Source organism: Rhipicephalus sanguineus, chromosome 4 (assembly GCF_013339695.2).
Source record: "Rhipicephalus sanguineus isolate Rsan-2018 chromosome 4, BIME_Rsan_1.4, whole genome shotgun sequence".
Classification (NCBI taxonomy): Eukaryota; Metazoa; Arthropoda; class Arachnida; order Ixodida; family Ixodidae; genus Rhipicephalus; species Rhipicephalus sanguineus.
Genome location: NC_051179.1, coordinates 58,370,428 through 58,390,032, shown reverse-complemented (window position 1 = coordinate 58,390,032; position 19,605 = coordinate 58,370,428). Strand labels below are relative to the sequence as shown.

The window sequence follows — 19,605 nt, the reverse complement described above, 5'->3', positions numbered from 1 at the left end:
GATAATAGCGTAAACAAAAATGTCAATGTTGAATTTTCAAATCAATACAAATTAATTAAGTCAGTGAACCAAGAACTGACATACATCAGTGCGTAGCTTGCACTAGGGGCGCAAGGCTGGAACCAATAGCGGAGCTGGGTGGCCCTCCTTGTTTCTCTTTATTGATATATTTCTTTCTCTTTATCTCTCTCTTTGTTTTTCTATCTCTTTCTTATTGTCTGTGTTTCTTTCGATTTTTTTCTTTCTCTCAATATCTCGCTCTTTCTATCTTTTTTGTCTCTTTCTTCCCTTTCGTTTTCTCTCTCTCTCTCTATTTTCGCTTCCTCTTTCTTTCTTTTTCTTTCTGTCTTGCTCTCTGTTTTTTTCCTATCTCTTGTTTGGGTCTGTTTCTTTCAATCTCTTCCTCTCTGTCTATTTGTTTCTATGTCTTTGTATCTTCTTTCTCTTTCTTCCCTTTCTTTCTCTCTATTTCTCTTTCTATTTTTTGTTTCTCTCTCTCTTTCTCTCGCCCATCCGAGTTATTGCATCCCACGCCGGAGAAATCGACGCAGCGGGAGAGCGCGTGCCGGGCGCACGGGTTCGGTGAGCGAGTTAGAAGAGGATGAAGAGAGCGCGGTTTGTCCATGATGATGATAGTTTCTTGTCGAGGCAAACCGGGGGTTTGCCAAGCTCAAAGAGCTCCGCTGTTAAAAACAAAAAAAAGAAGCAATAACTTAGGACTATCAATAAAGTTGTTACCAACCAACCAACCAACCAACCAACCAACCAACCAACCAACCAATTCAACTGCAAGCCTTTACGCAACCGCTTGATTGGCTTATGCTACGAACGAAGAACGTGCGAGCATTATTTGACGATACTGCAGAAGCGGACTACGGCCGCATGGATCGACATGCGCGGCGGCAACCCCGCCACGCGCGCCGATCCAAGCGGCCTTGAGCGAACCATGGCCTTCGAGATTGCGTGCCGGCACGCCGTCTCGGAGGCCATGAGCGAACCACGGCCACCTGGATCGGGGCGCGCGGCGGTGTTGCTCCGGCCGTCCCATTCGGCGCGCGCCCCTTTGAAAAGTTGTAATTGAGGTAGTTCAGACGCGCGCCGCGACGCGGCGCTCTCCTCCTACCCCCTTGCGAATGATGCCGCGCTGACCGCGCCGTAGACAGCCGCAGATGTGTTTGGAAAAATGCACACTGGACATCGTGCACGTGGTGACTGGAATCAAGGTACGCTATTATGTAATGTTAATCGGGCTTTACACAGTGAGTGTTCTCTGTAGCATGTTACAATCGAGATAGAGCCAAGCAGCGTGCTTAAGAGACTTCGTGTGGCGCGGCGCGTTCATGTGCCATATGACCACGGCCGCTACATAAGTGCCATAACACATATATTGTGCCGAGTACGTGATTTTCCGTGCTTCTCATTCTTTGTTTTGGCAATCGTTTCTCCCACGGCCGCCTGGACCGGCGCGCGCCATGCTTCTTTCTAAAGGAAATACATTTTGTCGTCGTCGGCACTGCATAGCTATCTTCTGCGGTCGAGCGCTGTCTTAAGAGCATCACGTTGCTGGAAAACAATTGCGGTAATGATAATGCTGTAGTCGTTTTCTCCTTGCCGATGATAGGCAACATTTTGATATGGGCACGTCTCTTTGCATTCTGAAGTTCCCACGATACGACATGCAGTGATGTGAATGCGACGTTCTTATTTAAGCGCAGGCCGCATGTAGGCGAATTTGAACGCGGAAGCGATGAGTGACGCTTGTCGCCTGCGAATTAGCTAAGAGTCGGTCGCGCAATGGCCACTTTCTCTCGTTTTGGTATCGAATTGTCGTTTTAACGCGACAGCATGAAAGAGCCCGTTTCCCAAGCAACATTTTATCCTTGGCAAAATGTCGGCCTGACGTCGCTGGCCAACTGCACTGTCGTTGGCTCAACCTTGGCAACCAATGTAGGGCCGGTCTTGGGGATTGACATTGGCCTCATGTGGGCCTGCGTCGGCACCCGATGTAGGCCCGTCCACCGTGGCCGACGATGCCGAGTGCATGCCGCTCCCGGGTTGACCAAGGCCCGACGTTACATAAGCGTCGATTTACCGACGGCCGTAGGTCGGTTGCGGACGTTTCTCGCTAGTATTGCTCTGCTTTTTTTTTCTTATTTTTTGTGCGTGTTCTAACAAAACGCATCAATTGTTTTTCTGGTGTGTTGGTGCGTGTCGTATTTAATGCGAACGGGCAGTTTATAGAGGCGTTTAACTCTATCTGAATTAATTACGGGCAGAGTGCACATGTAAGACGGAAATAAACGCCTCTAACGGTCTGCACTAATTAACGTGTTAATACGTAACACACAATAAAAGAAAGACGTGAATATAAGTTTTCTCTCTTTAGATGTTTCACATTGTCATACCACATTGACTTCAGGCAAGTAATTTGTTTTTTAGTCTGCGTTCCACGAGGTTACGCCTGTTAGCTGTAGCTGCGACTTTTTCACAATAAAAAAAGACGTGAATTTAAGTTTTCTCTCTTTAGATGTTTCACATTGTCATACCACATTGACTTCAGGCAAGTAATTTGTTTTTTAGTCTGCGTTCCACGAGGTTACGCCTGTTAGCTGTAGCTGCGACTTTTTCACAATAAAAAAAGACGTGAATATACGTTTTCTCTCTTTAGATGTTTCACATTGTCATACCACATTGACTTCAGGCAAGTAATTTGTTTTTAGTCTGCGTACCACGAGGTTACGCCTGTTAGCTGTAGCTGCGAGTTTTTCACTCGCTTGCCTCATTTACCGTGTTTTTCAGAAACGTGCCGTACCGCTGCGTGCCTTACTGTAAGTCAACACCAAGAAAGATTACGTTATGCTGATATGCTGCACTTAAGAACACCAAAACAATTTTCTTGAAATGTTACTCGCGGGTGTTTTCGCTTCGGTCACCATCATCACGACAAGGACTGGCGCGCACACACAAAAAAAAAATAAAAAAATAAAGAATATAGCGATAGCCGCCATTCATCCTTTTATGTGCTTTTTGTGAGGGTGGGGGAAGTGCTATGCTAACTCACGGTTACTCTACAGCGATATCTTCAAGGCGCCGCAAACCTTCCCGCATAGAGCGCAAAGGAATGGAGGGGTAGTAGGCGCGCGCCGCGGTGCGGCGAAAGGAGCGGTCACGCCCCTTTCTGCAATTACGCCTCCTCCGTCCGAATGGGACGGCCGGAGCAACACCGCCGCGCGCCCCGATCCAGGTGGCCGTGAGCGAACCCACGCACTTCACGCACCTGAATGCAGATGGCGCCAACAGCGCATGTTTCGTGTTTTGCCGGCATACCTGAGAAAAAAATTGGGGGACCCTTAAGCTTCGCCTTTAAGAGTTGAACGCGATAGCGAAATCCGGCCCCTAGTGCGCACTTCAACCACTAAGTGCATACTTATTAATGTGTATTGTTACACACACACACGCACGCACGCGCGCGAATTTTACAGGCTTTCGATCGAAAGCAAGAGTCGCATGGCCTCCAAGATATACGCCGCGCGCCGGCCCTCTCGGAAGCCATAAAAAGGCGAGGCATATTTCTCACAATGCCTCACAGATGGCAGCACATCATCTAGCGTTTGCTGCGTTGGCTTGATATGTTTTCCTCTAGATGGACATAGTTGTCCATTTTTAGAGCTGTTTGAAAGTTCATGTGTGTATTTAGCGGCGATGGCTGCACTATCCCGGCGTTTTTCGACGTAGTTTGATGGCCTCGCGAATGCGCCTACCGTATGGGCTCGTTTTCGTCGTGACACCTGCCGAACAAAATGCGTCGAGACTCCTTTCACTACATGACATTTATGTAGTGTTTTTGTCCGAAGCAGCTGCAAGCAACATCGTGGCTTTGTGGTAAGACACCTGCTTGCCACGCCGAACGGCCCGGGTTCGATCCTCATTGGGACCGAAGGTTTTATCGTTTATTTTATTTGCTACTTTCTCGATTTTTCGCTCACGGATGATTTTTCGCTCACAACCAACGGTGCCGACGCCGACAGCGGAATTTCTGCGACACGAGCTCTCTAACGCTACCGCGTTAATACACAACGCCTATGTGATAGTGATTGGCGTGCACAATATTTGTCCAGAATATGTATTCAATTAAACAGAGAGCAGAGATGGCAATATCACCGGCAGGGTTCTATTTGGTTAATTTGGTGTCGCAGAAGTCTGTTGCCAGACTCGGGGGTCAATGTTGCCAGACTGCCGCCAGATTTGGCAGATAAATTTGCCCCTGCGGTTTCAGCTTTCCCGTAAGGCTTCTGTGTCATCCGCGGTGCAGTTCGAAAGTGCCTGTGCGACATCGGCCGTTTTAATGAGCGGAACGAACGGACCCCGCGTGTTGCAGAAGTCGGGACGCGTTTTTTCGCTGCGTGCGCCGTACAATTAAGATATCTGACTCGAAGTAGGGAATCCAAGCGCAACGACTCGTTTGAGTCGACGTACGCGTAAGGGAAACTGCAGAAGCCCGGACACGCGTGTGCGCCGTGTTGCAATACATCGGACTCGTGTCCCCGAAGTACGGATTATCTCCGTAGCTGTGCGTGCCGTGTCGACGATGCCCAACGACGTTCACACTTCCGATCGCATCGCTCGACGAGTATGAAACATACATACCACGGCTGGAGAATTGATGCACGTCGCATATATCAGTGCTAGCTACGCCCGTAGGCTGCTTTATCGCCGCTGCTGGACGACACTGCTAGGTCTGAGCTGGTGGTGGGAGGCGCGCGACTCGTGGAACTGTAAATGGGGGGCCCTACGTGGAAGAGGGGCTCCACCCACAATAACCACAAACAACCAAAATTCCAATTAATGCGTGTTTATTTTCTCCGGGCTTGAAAGAGCGCTATCAAAAAGTAACAAAGACGAATGAAAACAAAACAAAAAAACGCACACAGCAGGTTGATCAATCTGCATTTGTCGCACTATCGTCTTCAAAGGGGATACCGGCGTGCGATTGCCTCGATGAGCCGACGGAACTTGTCCTTCACGTTGGGACGTGCGTTCACGGACCTCCACCACAGCCAGGCGAGGTGAGAACGCATCAGAGCGGGGGTCGTTTTGTTGCCGTTGCGAACGAGTCGTCGTTTTGCTTTCTGCCACTCGCTTTCGATGCGTTGCGTGTTGACGCCTGTTGCAGGGTCGATGAAGTTGACGCTGTGGTTCACGGTGTGCCAGTCGAGGTTTAGCGGCGTCCCATCCCAGGTGAAAATTTGCAACTGGGAATGCAACTGGTCCCAACTGGTCCCAGTTCAAATGGTTTATGGAACAATTCCCAGTGGGGACCAGTTGGGTCCCCACTGCAACTGGTCCCAGCTGATCCCAGTTGGGACCCACTGCAACTGGTCCCAGTTGCTTCCCCACTGCAGCTGGTCCCAGTTGTTTCCCCACTGCAGCTGGTCCCAGTTGTTTCCCCACTGCAGCTGGTCCCAGCTTGTCATTGTTTTTTGCCCGCTTGTCCTATTGTCCTTTTTTGCCCTATTAGAATTAGCCTTGAGTAAGTGTTTCATGGGTGTCCCGTCGTCATGCAGAAGGCCTGCAATATAGCAGCGCCCATGCAATGATAATCACAGTGGATGAATGAGGCATACGTTCAAATATATTTTCATAATCAAAACTACAAATGCTTATGCTGGCCCTTCATGATGTCGGCGACCATTTTGCCAAGGCAACTATGTCTTGTGTCACTTTCTTCTGGGCAGCTGCAGCGGCACTCGAGGAAATGCCTCCAAAATTCTGAAAATAAACAGAGCCATGAAATCAGAAAAACTGTAACACTTCTTTATTGAACTTTAACTTTGATAGCAATGTGTACAAAGTTGGGGGTACAGTGAAAAATTATCCAGACCAAAAATTATCCAGACTGTAGTCAAGGCAGCCTAGTTTCCATATCGTTGCAAGCCCAACACAGCAGTCAGGCTGCAATGAGTTGGCTAAAACACGTGCTGCACGTTACATGCTTATGCAATTAAGCCAACAGCATTAATAAACCGCACCAATGAACATATGTTACGCACATTTTGTAACGAATTATATCGTTCTTATGATGTTATGTTGAACAAGTTTGATAAGCCGATTGGTGCGCACGCCAACGCACACACCGCATCGACTAGAGCGTTTTATTAAGAGGCGATAAACGCGTTTTTGGCTCAACACACACGCAGCATAAAGTACACAAAGGGTTTGCGAGACTTCAACTACACTCACGAGCAGGGCACCGGTCCTTCAGCTCTGATCTACGCTTATGTTTCTTTGTGCATAGAGTCAAACACAACAACAAACTGCAACAATATATGTGTGCAATAATTCAACCTCGCTGGTCTCGCTGTCATCAGATACCAGAGACGGAGGACGAGGGACTTGTTTTCCCGATCTTTCTGCTTCGTTCCACGTTTTTAATACAAAAAATAAGGGCAATATCAAACAAAGACTAAATAAGAGTAAATACCATGCACTCAACTCACCGAACAATCGGAGCACATGGGCCTTGACGTAAGCTTGTTGCTCGTCTTGCCATTATTCTTGGTGCCACTTTGTAGAGTCATAATCCAAGACATTTGTGGCTGAGTTCTTATGGTGCACGTTGAACATAGCCTTCACGTTCTCGTCGCGGAAATACACTAAACCAAACACCGTGTAAGCAGGCTTACGTGTCGAGATTACACAAAGCGTGCGCAGAGTTATTAACTATTTGGCTTAGCTTGGCTGGCTTGGCCGCAAGCTCGGCTTGTCTTCGTATCGGGCGAGCGCGGATGGCGCGCCGGACGCACGACGTTTGCACCTGATTTGCACCACATTATTTTCTCCTGTATTTTTATAGCGCTACTTGTCTTGCTTAGCATAAATTGCTGTAAAATTTAAATATTATTCAAGGCTTCTTTTTAAGGTTCGGACATTCTGTAGAAGCAAGGAACGTGAAAAAGTTCATAACAATTACCACGCAGCATCTCTGGCGCCACGTCGCGCACCGGTTCACTTTTTTGGTCAATCGGCTGTTTCTATGCCGGTTGCGGTCTCATGGCAGTTTCTATGTTATTACTCTATGGTGTTTAACAACACCTTCGCTATTTAGGCGCTGCTGTGTCGTCGATTCATTCGCAAGCATCGTGCGTTTGCACATTTTTCTTTAGCGTGCTTTACCAGTGCCTGTTTACCGCAGGGCAGGTACGGAGACACTGTACTGTCGTGGTAGACACGCAGTTTTTCAATAACATTATAGCCGCGCGAGTTGCTGACAGCGTACGTTAACGTGAGTAGATTATCAAAGTGGCATGATTAGAAAAGCTACGTGCCAACCACGACGGTAAGTATTTCCGAACGGTAAAGCGGCGCTGAAAAACCCTTTCGTTGCGCCACGTGTGTCTCGTCACCCTCGCTCGATCATGATCTTCGTTTCAACATGAGAAGCCGATCGAGTGCTCTGCTCAACCGCGGGTAATGAAGCGGAATCACTGTTTATTTGGAGCCTGGATATCAGGCCCATAGCCAGGAATCTTTTTTTTTTTTTTGGGGGGGGGGCACTTGGTGAAGGCCTGACTATTCGAGAAAAACACCTATTTTCATTATTTTCGGTAAAACACCCCCTTAGGCAGCGCACAATTGGGACCACTTGCTTCCAATATAACTGGTTAGGGTTTCCAACTGGGACCCGCTGCTTCCAGTTCAACTGGTCATGGTTCCCATTGGTGGCCAGTTGAGTTGTAACTGGGACAGCTGCTAACTGGAACCAGTTGCAACTGGAATCAACTGGGACCAGTTGAGTTGTAACTGGGACAGCTGCTAACTGGAACCAGTTGCAACTGGAATCAACTGGAACCAGTTGAGTTGTAACTGGGACCAGCTGCTAACTGGAACCAGTTGCAACTGGAATCAACTGGGACCCATTGGTTTCCAACTGGGGCCAGTTGGACTGCAACTGGGACCATTTGATCCCAGTTAACACCAGTTGAAACCAGTTGGATTCCCAGTTGCACATTTTCACCTGGGATTGGCATTCACGAGGCCGGGTATGCACCGGTATGCGGCCCACTCGTCACTGAACACCGTCGTGCCGGGAAGAACGTTCTTTGCGATCAGAGGACCAAGGGTGGCCGCGTCTCTTTTGTCGACCTTGAACAGCCTTAGCTCCTTCGTGGACACGTACAGCATGCCGAAAATCCACGGGCCCTTGTCTGACACACCACCGTAGTTGTTGCGGCGCCTGGGGGGAACATTGTCGCCAGTCAGAAGGCGGCCTCGGTTCGCCTCGGTCGACACGGCACGCACAGCTACGGAGATAATCTGTACTTCGGGGACACGAGTCCGATGTATTGCAACACGGCGCACACGCGTATCCGGGCTTCTGCGATTAATTCAGTTTCCCTTACGCGTACGTGGACTCAAACGAGTCGTTGCGCTTGGATTCCCTACTTCGAGTCAGATATCTTAATTGCACAGCGCACGCAGCGAAAAAACGCGTCCCGACTTCTGCAACACGCGGGGTCCGTTCGTTCCGCTCATTAAAACGGCCGATGTCGCACAGGCACTTTCGAAATGCACCGCGGATGACACAGAAGCCTTACGGGAAAGCTGAAACCGCAGGGGCAAATTTATCCGCCAAATCTGGCGGCAGTCTGGCAACATTGACCCCCGAGTCTGGCAACAGACTTCTGCGACACCAAATAGAACCCTGCCATATCACCCCTATGATGTAATGAAATTTAATGACTAATAAATAGCTTTCATAAAATTGTCTTAAATGTAATTAGTTACGTTACAAGGTACACATGGCCAAAAGTAATTACCTTATATTACTGTTACTTTTGAAAAGTAATGAAATTACTGCGAAATTACTTTTAAAAGTTCATCATTCATGCACTCACTCATGCACACTTTATGTACAACTCTGTTCAACTTCCCGATGCTTTAGGGTTCGAGCTCAGATTAACTTGTCTTTGATACATTTCTTTCCTTTTTCGGACAAATTTTTTATTCCACAAGGGAAGCGGACATGCTATATTCCGGTCAAAAGTAAGAGGGAAAGTAATGAGTAATTTTCTTGAAATTACTCGCTCGAAGGAATTAATTACAATACTAAATTACCAGGCCACAAAAACCATTCATTACATTAATAATTACAGCAAAAGTATTTAATTACTGTAATTCCATTACTGCCCAGTGTGACAGAGAGCTTTAAGCGCTGAGACCAATAAAAGCATGGGCAAAAGCCTGCCACTACCTGCACTGGAGAAAGCCTTGCGGAAGTCCTCATTCTATTTTTGCCTCAGCGCCTGTCGGGGGTGTAGCTCAGATGGTAGAGCGCTCGCTTAGCATGCGAGAGGTACGGGGATCGATACCCCGCACCTCCACTGCTTTTTTTTTTTTTCGTCCCCAAAGTTTTTTTTTTATTTAATGTAATCGTGCTTAAGTAAGTAGTGTTAAACCACGGCCGCCTGTTTGTTAAGCGAACGTAGTTTTGAGCGTCATTGCGACCGACAAGAGCTAAATAAAGCTTAGCAAAGACTTCGTCTGGGCAAGTTGGTGCGACATTTGCAAAATAGAACAGCACTAAGGACGGGACGAAAGACACATTAACCACAAGACGAGTGCTGTACTCGTCCTGTGGTTAATGTGTCTTTCGTCCCGCCCTTCGTGCTGTTCTATTTTGCAGATAAATAAAGGCGCTTGCGGTGGCGAGAGCGTACTGCAACTTCTTCGCACGTATTTTGTCCTAGTCTTCACCATTTTTTTTAATTCCTTATCTTATTTCCTCTTCCTCTCATCCCATCTTCCTTTCCTCTGTCCTTCCCTCCTCCCGAAAGAGTAGGCGCGTTGGCACTGTCTCTTCATTCCCCAATCCCCCGTGAGTGTATCGGTTGAGGTGTCCTCACTTGAGAGACAGTTATCGTGCACTCCACACCCAATTTTCATTTTCATTTTCTTCTTCCTTTTAAGAATCACCCCCCCCCCTCTTGGTGGCAGTTGCCAGCCTGCTCCCTCTCTATTTCCCCTGTGGCCTTGTGCGTTTGTGCATGCATATCAAATAATAATAATAATAATAATAATAATAATAATAATAATAATAATAATAATAATAATAATAATAATAATAATAATAATAATAATAATAATAATAATAATAATAATAATGTGTGCACTCAAGGGAACACACCTACATGTGCTTTTATCGAGAGACCATGTTTCAAGTCGCTGCCGAGATGTTCTGAAGCATGGGTTACATCACAGAACCATCACACATTTAAATAGCCATGGCTGGTGTGGCTATTGAGGCCCACTTTAAGAAAAATTCTCAAAAAATAAGGAAAACAGAACTAATATATGATTGAGCCTGCTTCAACAATTTATTGTCTGTGTGTTCCTGTCATAAAAACATCTGTAACCTGCACAGCAGTTCCATTTGGCACTTATAGATATGTAATACTAATCTTTCGTTGTCAATTACTTGTTTTTCTTTCTTGTAAAGCGTACTGTATTAGAAAAAAAAAGTAAGTAAAACGAAACGGCGTTGCGTTGATTACAGATTTCATGACTGAAATTTACGCAGCGAAAAGCTGTACACATGATGCCCCAGCTAACTCTAGCCATGCAGAGTTTAAAAATATGCCGACGCACTCAATGACGACGCGATCAAAGGCAGGTTGTTGACTACTGCATGAAGTAAGTCACACTATTAATTAGGCTATATAATTAACCAATTTTTGAAGCAACGAGGCTGGACAAAAAATTCCGATGACGAAGTAGATGGATTTGCCAAACGACCGATTGAACAGTTTCTAACTTTCTATCTATTAAGTATTAGTGTTTTTCTGCTTACTACACATGCCCGCGAAATACAAAAATATACGACGGGACATGCCCACTTGCGCTCCTCTTCGCGCCATGGTTCTAGTGCTCCCTAACATTCCGCGTAGCGGCGGTTCATCAGCGCGATAAGCGGACTCAGCGGTTATCGCTTGTGCTGCCGCAAGCCAACAGGTGCGTTATCGCACAGCCACCACCATCGTCGCTACCCTGTCGCCTTTGAAGCGGCAGCACACCCGGACAGGGGCGTAGCCAAGGGGGGGGGGGGGGGGGGTTCAGACCCCCCCCCCTCCGAAATTTTTCAGTTTTGCTTGCGTGTATATGCACGCACACATACAAACACACGCACGAACATACATAAAGTATGGTTGAACCCCCCCCCCCTCGAAAAAAATTTCTGGCTACGCCTCTGCACCCGGACAATTTCTACGGTCCTTTGCACGCGGGAGCATTGCAGTTACGGCGCGCATAAACGCGCGAGCGGGCATGTCACGCGGTATTTTTATTGTATTTCGCGGGCATCTGTAATAAGCAGAAATACACTAATATTTTATAGACAGAAAGTTAGAAACGGTCTAATCGGATGTTTTTTCAAATAAATATACAACTTTCTCACTGGAATCTTTCACCCAGCTTCATTTCTTCAAAAGTTCGTTAATTAAACTTGCATAATTATTCAATTAAGCAGAACACAAAAAATAGTGTGACTTTCTCCATGCAATAGCCGGCAAGATGCATTTGGTCACGTTGTCGTAGAGTGCGTCGGCATATGTTTAAACTCTGGCTAGAGTTAGCTGGGCACCCTGTAGATGTAGCGCCATTATAGGCACATTACTAGTGTTGCTTGTCTTTGCTTCTGTTCCTTTGTTCCGTTTCTCAAGTCCAGAGAGTGAGAGGGAGCTATAGAATGCTATAACGCCTGAAATACCATTCCAGATGGTTATAACGAAAAATGAAGTGAAATAATGAAGGTGGGCAAATGAACAGTGCTATGCCTTCTCACGGCCTCCCGTTGCTTCCTTTGGTACGATGACACTGCGGTGAATCGCAACAGTACCATGCGTGTTATTCCTCGTGTTTTGCAGAACCTGGTCGACCTGTGGATTCACGCAGACGTCCTTTCCGGTTCAGCTGGCAAGCCGCCCGTGGAAGCGAACCTGTTCATGCGCCAGAGCTCGCCGTTCCACCCATTCGCCATCGTCTCCCTGGGTTGGAACACCAAGCCCAAAGGGGCATACTCCTGGGGACAGGTATATATGCTCTGCGATATCATTAAATGGTTCTTCGCACACCGAAGAACCATTGCTCTTCCGTCCGCGCGCGTTCATAAACTTCAGATATACAGCGAGTGGAAGAGCTTTACAGGCAGCAAAAAGCCGAACGCGCTACATTAATTGTGAAATAAGGCATACAAACAATGACAGGGCAAAAAGAATACGCTGCAGAAACATCTACCCCCCCCCCCCCCGTCAGCAACTACTGAGCGAGCAGACAGCGGAAGGGCAAGGTTCTCCCTGCGCAAATATTAGAAGAAGTGAGCGAGCTGGCCGACGACTTTTAAATGCGCCCGTTGCGCTCCTCTCGCCATCTCGCTGGTAATTAAGGAACGCTTATAAGCGCCTGCCGTCTCTGAGTCCTGCCAGCGGTAAAGGGTGTGTATATAACGCTAGCCGTTAGCTACCTGAAGGATCTGCACTTTGTGGCATAGTGGTTAGCACCACGCGCTGCAGAGCGAGAGGTCGCTGGTTCGATTCCGCGCTTCGGAAGCATTCTTCTGAATTATTTTTCTTTGGACTCTTATATATATATACATACCTATACATATACGGTGCATGACGGCGGCGATGGCAAAAACCAGCCGAGACTGTCCATCTATCGCAATAAAAAGAAGAAAACATATACGGTAAATTAGCAGTGAAAAGAAAAGAAAGTTATGAAGAGGAGGCGTGACGCCCGCGCGCGTTCGTAAACTTCAGATATACAGCAAGTTGTTGAAGACATTGGTAAACAAACACTGCGTATTAGAATAGTCTCGTGTCCCCACAGCTAGCCTGTCGCTTTCTCCTTTTTAAAAATATGTTTGCTCGGCATCTCTTTAAAATCAAGCTGCTAAACCGCCGCCATTCTTCTTCCTCACATTAGGAACAAGCAGTTTATTTTTATTTTTTTACAGCATACCTACATAGTCATGAAGGCACCAAGTGGGGGGGGGGAGTGGGGAACACATGAGGAATAAGAATAAATATCTAAACAAAACTTTTTATACATATGTATACTAATTAAACACATATTAAAGATATAAATGGTATTTAAAGAATTCATCATCGATATCAGCGAAAAGAAAAAAAAGTCGTACTTAGACACATCCACTTCATTATTAGATAAGCTGCATGTTCCATTCTCTCATTGTTTGGGGTAAAAAACAAAGAAAGAAAGTAAGACGTGTTTCCTATGCATGCACTTACAGGTCGAAATGTTTGTTGTTATCGTAGCGAGTGGACATATAGGCTGGTTTCAAGAGATAGTCTTACTACCCGATACCTGTCTGTGACATATGCTCTGCACTTCCCTATAAATTGTGCGACCCGTTAAAATGCAGGTGGAATCCATGGCACGATTGGTGAGCTGCGGGTACCCCTTCCTGTCTCGCGTGGCCTTCAAGGTTCGGGCATCTATGGTGGAGGCGTCTTTGGCGCAGCTCTCGTGGCTACTCGACGTGATGCCCAACGCGACGCTCGTCGTCTGGTACGCGGACGGTGAAGCGCCGAACCCCAACGTGACGCACACTCTCCGCAAGGCAAGACCATCGGCGCATATCGTCCAGGACCTGCCCCAGGATCACCAGCTGGAGAACCTTATGGAAGAAGCCGTTCCGGAAATGGACGCTGAAGCCGGCAAGCACGAGAACGCTGCCATCGGCTGGTCTGTGGAGGCGAACAACACTGCAAGCTGTCGGAAGGCGTCACTACTGGGACGCAACGCTGTCGTGCTTGGAGATAACGGCGTCTCGATGGTGCTTCCGGAATCGTGGTCTAACTTTGAGGCCAAGTTGGATCTGACCAAACCTCGCTCCCTGGCTGTGAGCATAGGCGATGAAAAGCTCGCCCTCGAGGGTTCCTGCTTCCAGCTAGTCCTTAACAGGTAAGAGTATGAGAGGCATTAATCAGCAGCTGTGTCTTCGACTAAGCTCTACCGAACAAGGTCCTGCTCAGAGTCTCAGACACATATAAGAAGACGTAGCACGAACAGCCAGTCTGCACACGTATAGCAGCCTATGCGGAATAATGGAGCATTCTTTAGTGGACGGAAGCAGCAGCGTTGGCAAGGGGATCGATCTTGGGGCATTTGGTTCAGCCACAATGCGCCAGAAGGAGGAGGAGGAGGAGGAAAAGAAAAACGAAAGGACAGGGAGGTTAGCCAGAATGTCTTGCATAACGTGTCAGGCTCATCGAACGAAACAGTAAAGGAAAAAAAGTTTTTGGGCAGTAATGATGGCGTTGCTCCCGATGCTTCTACGAAATTTATTGTATGTAACCTGTGACGCTCAATAAAAAAAAATAGTTATTTGCATGCGCTGTGGTTCTACTCACCGTTACACGATGGCACCAGCAGCGCTGCTGGTCTTGCTTTTCCCATCAACTACTCCGGTATTTTGGTCTTCCGCCAATAGTAATACCGTGTTGCATTCTGCCAGTTATATACAAAGTCCACAAACCATAGTGAATAACGGTGCCTGACGCCTATTGCTTATTTAGAAAGACATGGATGACTTGGCAATCACGCGCGAGAAATTGTTCGCTGCTATCTTTAAGGCTTGACAAAACGCTGCTTGTTCGTGACACATGTTATTTTAGCGGAGCAGAGTTGGTCCTCATGATGCAGACGTGTGTAACGCGCACACATTACCTCCTCTTCAACAGGAGTGGCCAGGAGGTGACAAGCCGCGCCTGGCCGACCACGTGCAAGAACCACGGCTCGTCGTCTTCCTCGTCGAAGAAACCGACAGCTCCAGCCATGGTCAAGCAGTGGACATACGGCGAGCCAGCGCCGCTCAAGCTACAACCTTCACCCGGTGCGGTCGTGTACGCCGTCCGGCTGCAAGATCCACCGGAGGACTCGACGGGTGCGGCATCGACAGTCGTCTCCACGTTGCTCCTTGTGTTCTTTGGCGTCCTCGCCGTGAAAGTGCCTGTGCTTTGAGCGGTGCTTGCCTGAACTGACGCAATTGGTAGAATATGCCAGCTAGTACGTTGGCTGGGGAGGCGCACACAGCGAAGCAAACAGCGTAGGACTACACTATACATACGTCAGAAAGCGAAGGGTTGGAAGTGCTTGTACACTAACGGACAGCAGGGGTGGAACGGGGAAGATTACTAGAAGGGGGGGGGGGTCAAATGTCCTGTTTTTGTGGCACGGAAACAAAACATTGCTGCCACTACGCCACATCACGTACAGCGGCAGACCGAAGTCTGAAACTTGTGTGCCATCACCGTAGTTGTAGACGTGACTTCGTTCCTATGGCAAAATGCCAGAGAATGTGTACAGGAAAGTCGAGCTCTTGCGACAGGCGTAAAACACCTACCGTACCTTTAAAAGCCCATCGTTATTCGCTCATTGGGAAGGTTCAAACGACATGTGCGGCCTCTATCGAATTGCAAAGCCTTTAGCTAACCACGTCTACAGATTCAACATTTCTAAAGAGGTGTTCCAACTGTACTGATAGTTTTCTTTTTCATATTCTGTTTTTCAGAAGACAAGAACGTATGGCAGAATAGCCTACAATAAAATCCATCCTGTAGTTATTACCATGATTCCATCCTATACTGTTCACATTACTTCTCTAGTAAGAGATCTGCCACATCTAGGTTCACCCACACTTACGCCTGTGTATACAATGCGTGTGCTCTGCATGCATCCGACTTGGCCACAAACATTCCGCAATTTCAAGGAAAATAAGTCTACTTCTCTGTCTAAAAACACCGGCTGGATATAATATTTCATAACAAGCTCTACTTGTAAAGCCAACATGAAATATCCCGTAAGGCATTTTCATTTCAAGGAATAACCTTTCCATGATTCGCTAGTTCGTCACTTTCAGGCGACTTAAAGCGCACAGTCCATGTTAACACGCTTCTTATTTATTTAATACCTTTCAATAGACAGGGTTTAAAATATCCCAAAAAAGGCGTTATGTGTGGTTTATATAACTGGTTCTATTCGAGCATTTAAACAAATAATTGATTTCTTGTTAGTTTATGGTAGAAATGGGCGTCAGCAAGCAAGAAAATCATGCCCACTACTACACATTCTTGCCGTACAACACGCCAGAGTTCAACATGAGCCTATAGCTTGAGTAGAAAGGGTTTTCCCAAAGCATATAAGGTCGTTGGCGGCGCACTAAATGTCCGACGCTGTTTGCTTCGCTATAAACCCATGCTATTTGTGGTTTGTACATAGTCCATGTGACACTCACAAACACAGTTGGATTTCTTTTCGCGCTGTAGAAGATCTTTTTTTTTGTTGTTGTTGTTGATCGTGTCGACGGATGTGGGTTTCAAAATAATCTGACACACTCCATGCGTTTAGGAGTATAGAGCAATATTTTTTGCCGCACTAAATGAAAGAGAAGCATTATAATGAAAATATGTCAAAAACAAGAAATAAAATATAAGAGGTTTCGGTTAATCAACAGGTCTTACGATACTAGTGTGCGCAAATAAAGTGTTGCTTTTTGATAGATATATACAGCTAATAGAAAGAGGGGAAAAAACAGGAACACGACTACGCAGGTTATTCAATTCGCAATGAGTGTTTGCTAGGCTATCTTTTGCTAATCGCTGGTACTCATAATTTTTGTTCGTGTGAAACGTTTCGGTTTATATAAAGCAGCATCACAACTTTACATTATGCTGCGCATGTGCAAACTCTGCATCCATTTATACTTCATTTGGATAGCCGTATAAGTCACGTTTAAGTATTACTATTGCTACGCTCTCGGTCAAAGCCTGCAGTCGCACTAAAATGTGGGCCTTCACACGTCTTTGTAACGAGCAATTATGCAGGGAGCTATGATTGTCTATTACAGGAAATTTACATGCATCTCAACGGTTTCTCAAGCCAAATCTCATTCCACTTTAAATATTCGCTGGATGGTTTGACCAAGACCAGCAATACACGTTGTGACATATTCCTAATTGTCTTCAGTGGACTCGGTTTCGGGCTTGCATAGGCTATCTAGAAAGAAATAAGCAATCATTACACGTTATTCTAAGCAGTCTCGATAAAAGCACAAATAGAACTGAGTATAGTAGATATATTCCTTGAACACTTTTTGTTTGATGCATGTGAAAAGCAGGTCCACGCACAATTTCGTTTTGCCGTTGCTAGCTTTACAAACAGCGTGATGTGTATCGACGGGCGACCGAACGTTATGCAAACGACACATAGCTTGACATTAGTGCGTGAGCACGCTTTAACTACAAATGTTGTGATAATAAATTTTTATCGAAAACGCACGTCGTTATTACGTGTGCTTTCGTTGAAAATCATGATAGCCACATTGCGCAGGGTCGACGAAGTATACGCTCCACGTAGACTTAAATTATGCATAACTGCGGTGTGCTTTGACTCTCTTAAAAAATGGAATTGCTGCTAGGCTTTTAAGGGACCTTTCTTAACATCCTGAACAGCTTGCTAGTATAGGGACACTAAATGATGTTGCATTATTTTTATCCTGTATGTCTGTTGACGCGCGCGGTATCTGGCAATCTACTACGAAAGGGAAGTAGAACGTCTGAGCAAAGATATTTTTTGACTGCTATTTTCCTAAGGTGTCCAATACCGTTTCCATACTTTTGCGTCGGCCACGAGACTCTCAGCGATCGATGACCTCATCATTGTCGGGTATTACCATAAGTAAACATGTCTTGTGCGGGAACACGACATAAGCGACCTGTCTTTGCTGAAAGCAAGAAAATCGTCTAACGCTCTAAGCATACTTGTGTAGTCCCGTTGTATTAAGATTTGGTGCCAAATTCATACAGTGGACACAACGAAGCGCTGTTGTTATGTCGTTATGTCGTGGAAAGTCATTAAATAAAGATGGCTCGCATTCGACTTCGGGCGGGTGCTCGCAGTAATAATACCGCTGTTCTATACCCTGTGTCTCATGTACATAGTTGTATGTGTCCGCATTTCACTAAATAAAAGTTTGTGTTTCGTTGTAACAACAATAACTTGTCTACATTTTTTTTTCCGCACGCGTGCTTGCTGATGTATAAAGTGCTCTATGTCGAAGTTCTGTTAAAATGATAAGTTGTCGAGTTGGACTAATTACGTCTGTAATTTGGAACTCAACGGCACCGAAAGAAAAGATGTTTTCGCTACTCCAAGTTTAAAATGCATCTGGCAACTATGGCATCTGGCAAGAGTGCATCTGGCAACTATGGCAACTATTAAATCCATATAGACAAGAGTGTTCGCCTTGAAGCAAACAATCACGCTTAGGTATTTTTTATGTACATAAGTTCTCGCATCACAGTGTGCAATAAAAGATTCATTAAAGAAGTTTCGTTCACCCGCAAACTTTGCGGAATGCCTGGTTTCTGCGAGCGTAAACGTTATTGGATTGGATTGATGACCTCACCCTTTGTTGCTGGCGGGCATGAACCGGCGCCCTGGGCTTGATTAAAGACATAAAACAAATGCATGCACACAGACCCCGGGATGTGGCGCCATCTGGTGGTGCATAGATCAAACACCCGTCTGGTATAAATTTTGGCGGCGGTGTAACGACGAACAAGCTGCCTTTTTAATATTTCCTTTTTTTTTGCGAGAGCTCTCAAGGGACATGAAGAGAGTCTGCAAAATATTGTCGTTATAAGTAGTATTGTGGTTACACTCGTTATTAAGCTAACGCCATCACACACACATATACGCCCGGTTTACGTGTAAGTCAATATATACGCGTCGTCATGCTACAGTCGTCGTTGCAGTCATTTCATAGAGTTCGAACAGTTTTCCAGCTGCATGGCTTCACCGCAGTATTCATGTTATTGCCGTGAAGCCGCAGAACAAGGCAACATCAGCTCTAAATGCTCCTTGCTAAATGCTAAATGCAACATTTATCTGACGAAATATTTATCTGTCGGTACATATATGTCATTCATTTCCAAATAAAGTTTCAGCTGGTAGTATGCACTTGCCCCTGTCTTGTGTCCCTGTGTAGTTCGTATTTCAAGTATCGTGAATCACCAACTCGCCCAATCAGCCATTCTGACGTGTATTTATATATTCCAATAGATTCTGCAGAGACACATGATCTGTCACGGCAACGTTATTTGCCACACTAAAAAAGCACAAAGTTTGTCTGGCGGGCAGCAGTGGATTCCCTGCACGGAAGGTTCGTTACTGATGGACTTTCCGATGACGCTCAACGAGAACGCTGCAAGGTGGGGCACCAAGTGTACGACTACTACTGGCGCATTTATGGCACGGAAAACAGCGTTATGTGGCCCACAGTGAACACGGAACGCCGGCGAGTGTGACCGAAGACGTCGCCTTTCTGTGCGACCGGTTCACTGTGTACATTTCCATGTAGGCGCACGACAGCCTGGATGTACGCGTGTACTATACCATTTATCCGATTATTCATAACATGCCCCTAGTGCCGATGGTCTTTGAGCACTTTGTAGTAACGATTACAGTACAGTTATACTTTGTTCTGAAAGCTGCGCGTATTGATTGCCATGCGTGCCTGAATACTGCAAGTGT

At 46.3% G+C, this 19,605-nt stretch overlaps 1 protein-coding gene, 1 long non-coding RNA gene and 1 other non-coding gene across 3 annotated transcripts in view; 2 read left to right on the top strand and 1 right to left on the bottom strand.

Annotated features, from left to right (window-relative positions):
- The window catches only part of LOC119390046 (uncharacterized), a 32,458-nt gene extending 14,390 nt beyond the window's left edge, over window positions 1-18,068 (top strand). Inside the window, exons 2-4 of the mRNA XM_037657567.2 lie at window positions 11,919-12,083; window positions 13,433-13,974; window positions 14,754-18,068. Coding sequence (XP_037513495.1) covers window positions 11,919-12,083; window positions 13,433-13,974; window positions 14,754-15,033 — 987 coding nt within the window. The 3' untranslated portion in view covers window positions 15,034-18,068. The remainder of the gene's footprint in view (window positions 1-11,918; window positions 12,084-13,432; window positions 13,975-14,753) is intronic.
- Window positions 5,615-6,709, bottom strand: LOC125758043 (uncharacterized). Its single transcript, XR_007415760.1, has 2 exons — window positions 6,498-6,709; window positions 5,615-5,769 (listed from the first exon to the last, which is right to left on the bottom strand). It is a non-coding gene; the product is annotated as an uncharacterized LOC125758043 (long non-coding RNA).
- Trnaa-agc (transfer RNA alanine (anticodon AGC)) lies at window positions 9,308-9,380 on the top strand. The gene has a single exon. It is a non-coding gene; the product is annotated as a tRNA-Ala (tRNA).
- Window positions 18,069-19,605: the final 1,537 nt, after the last annotated feature.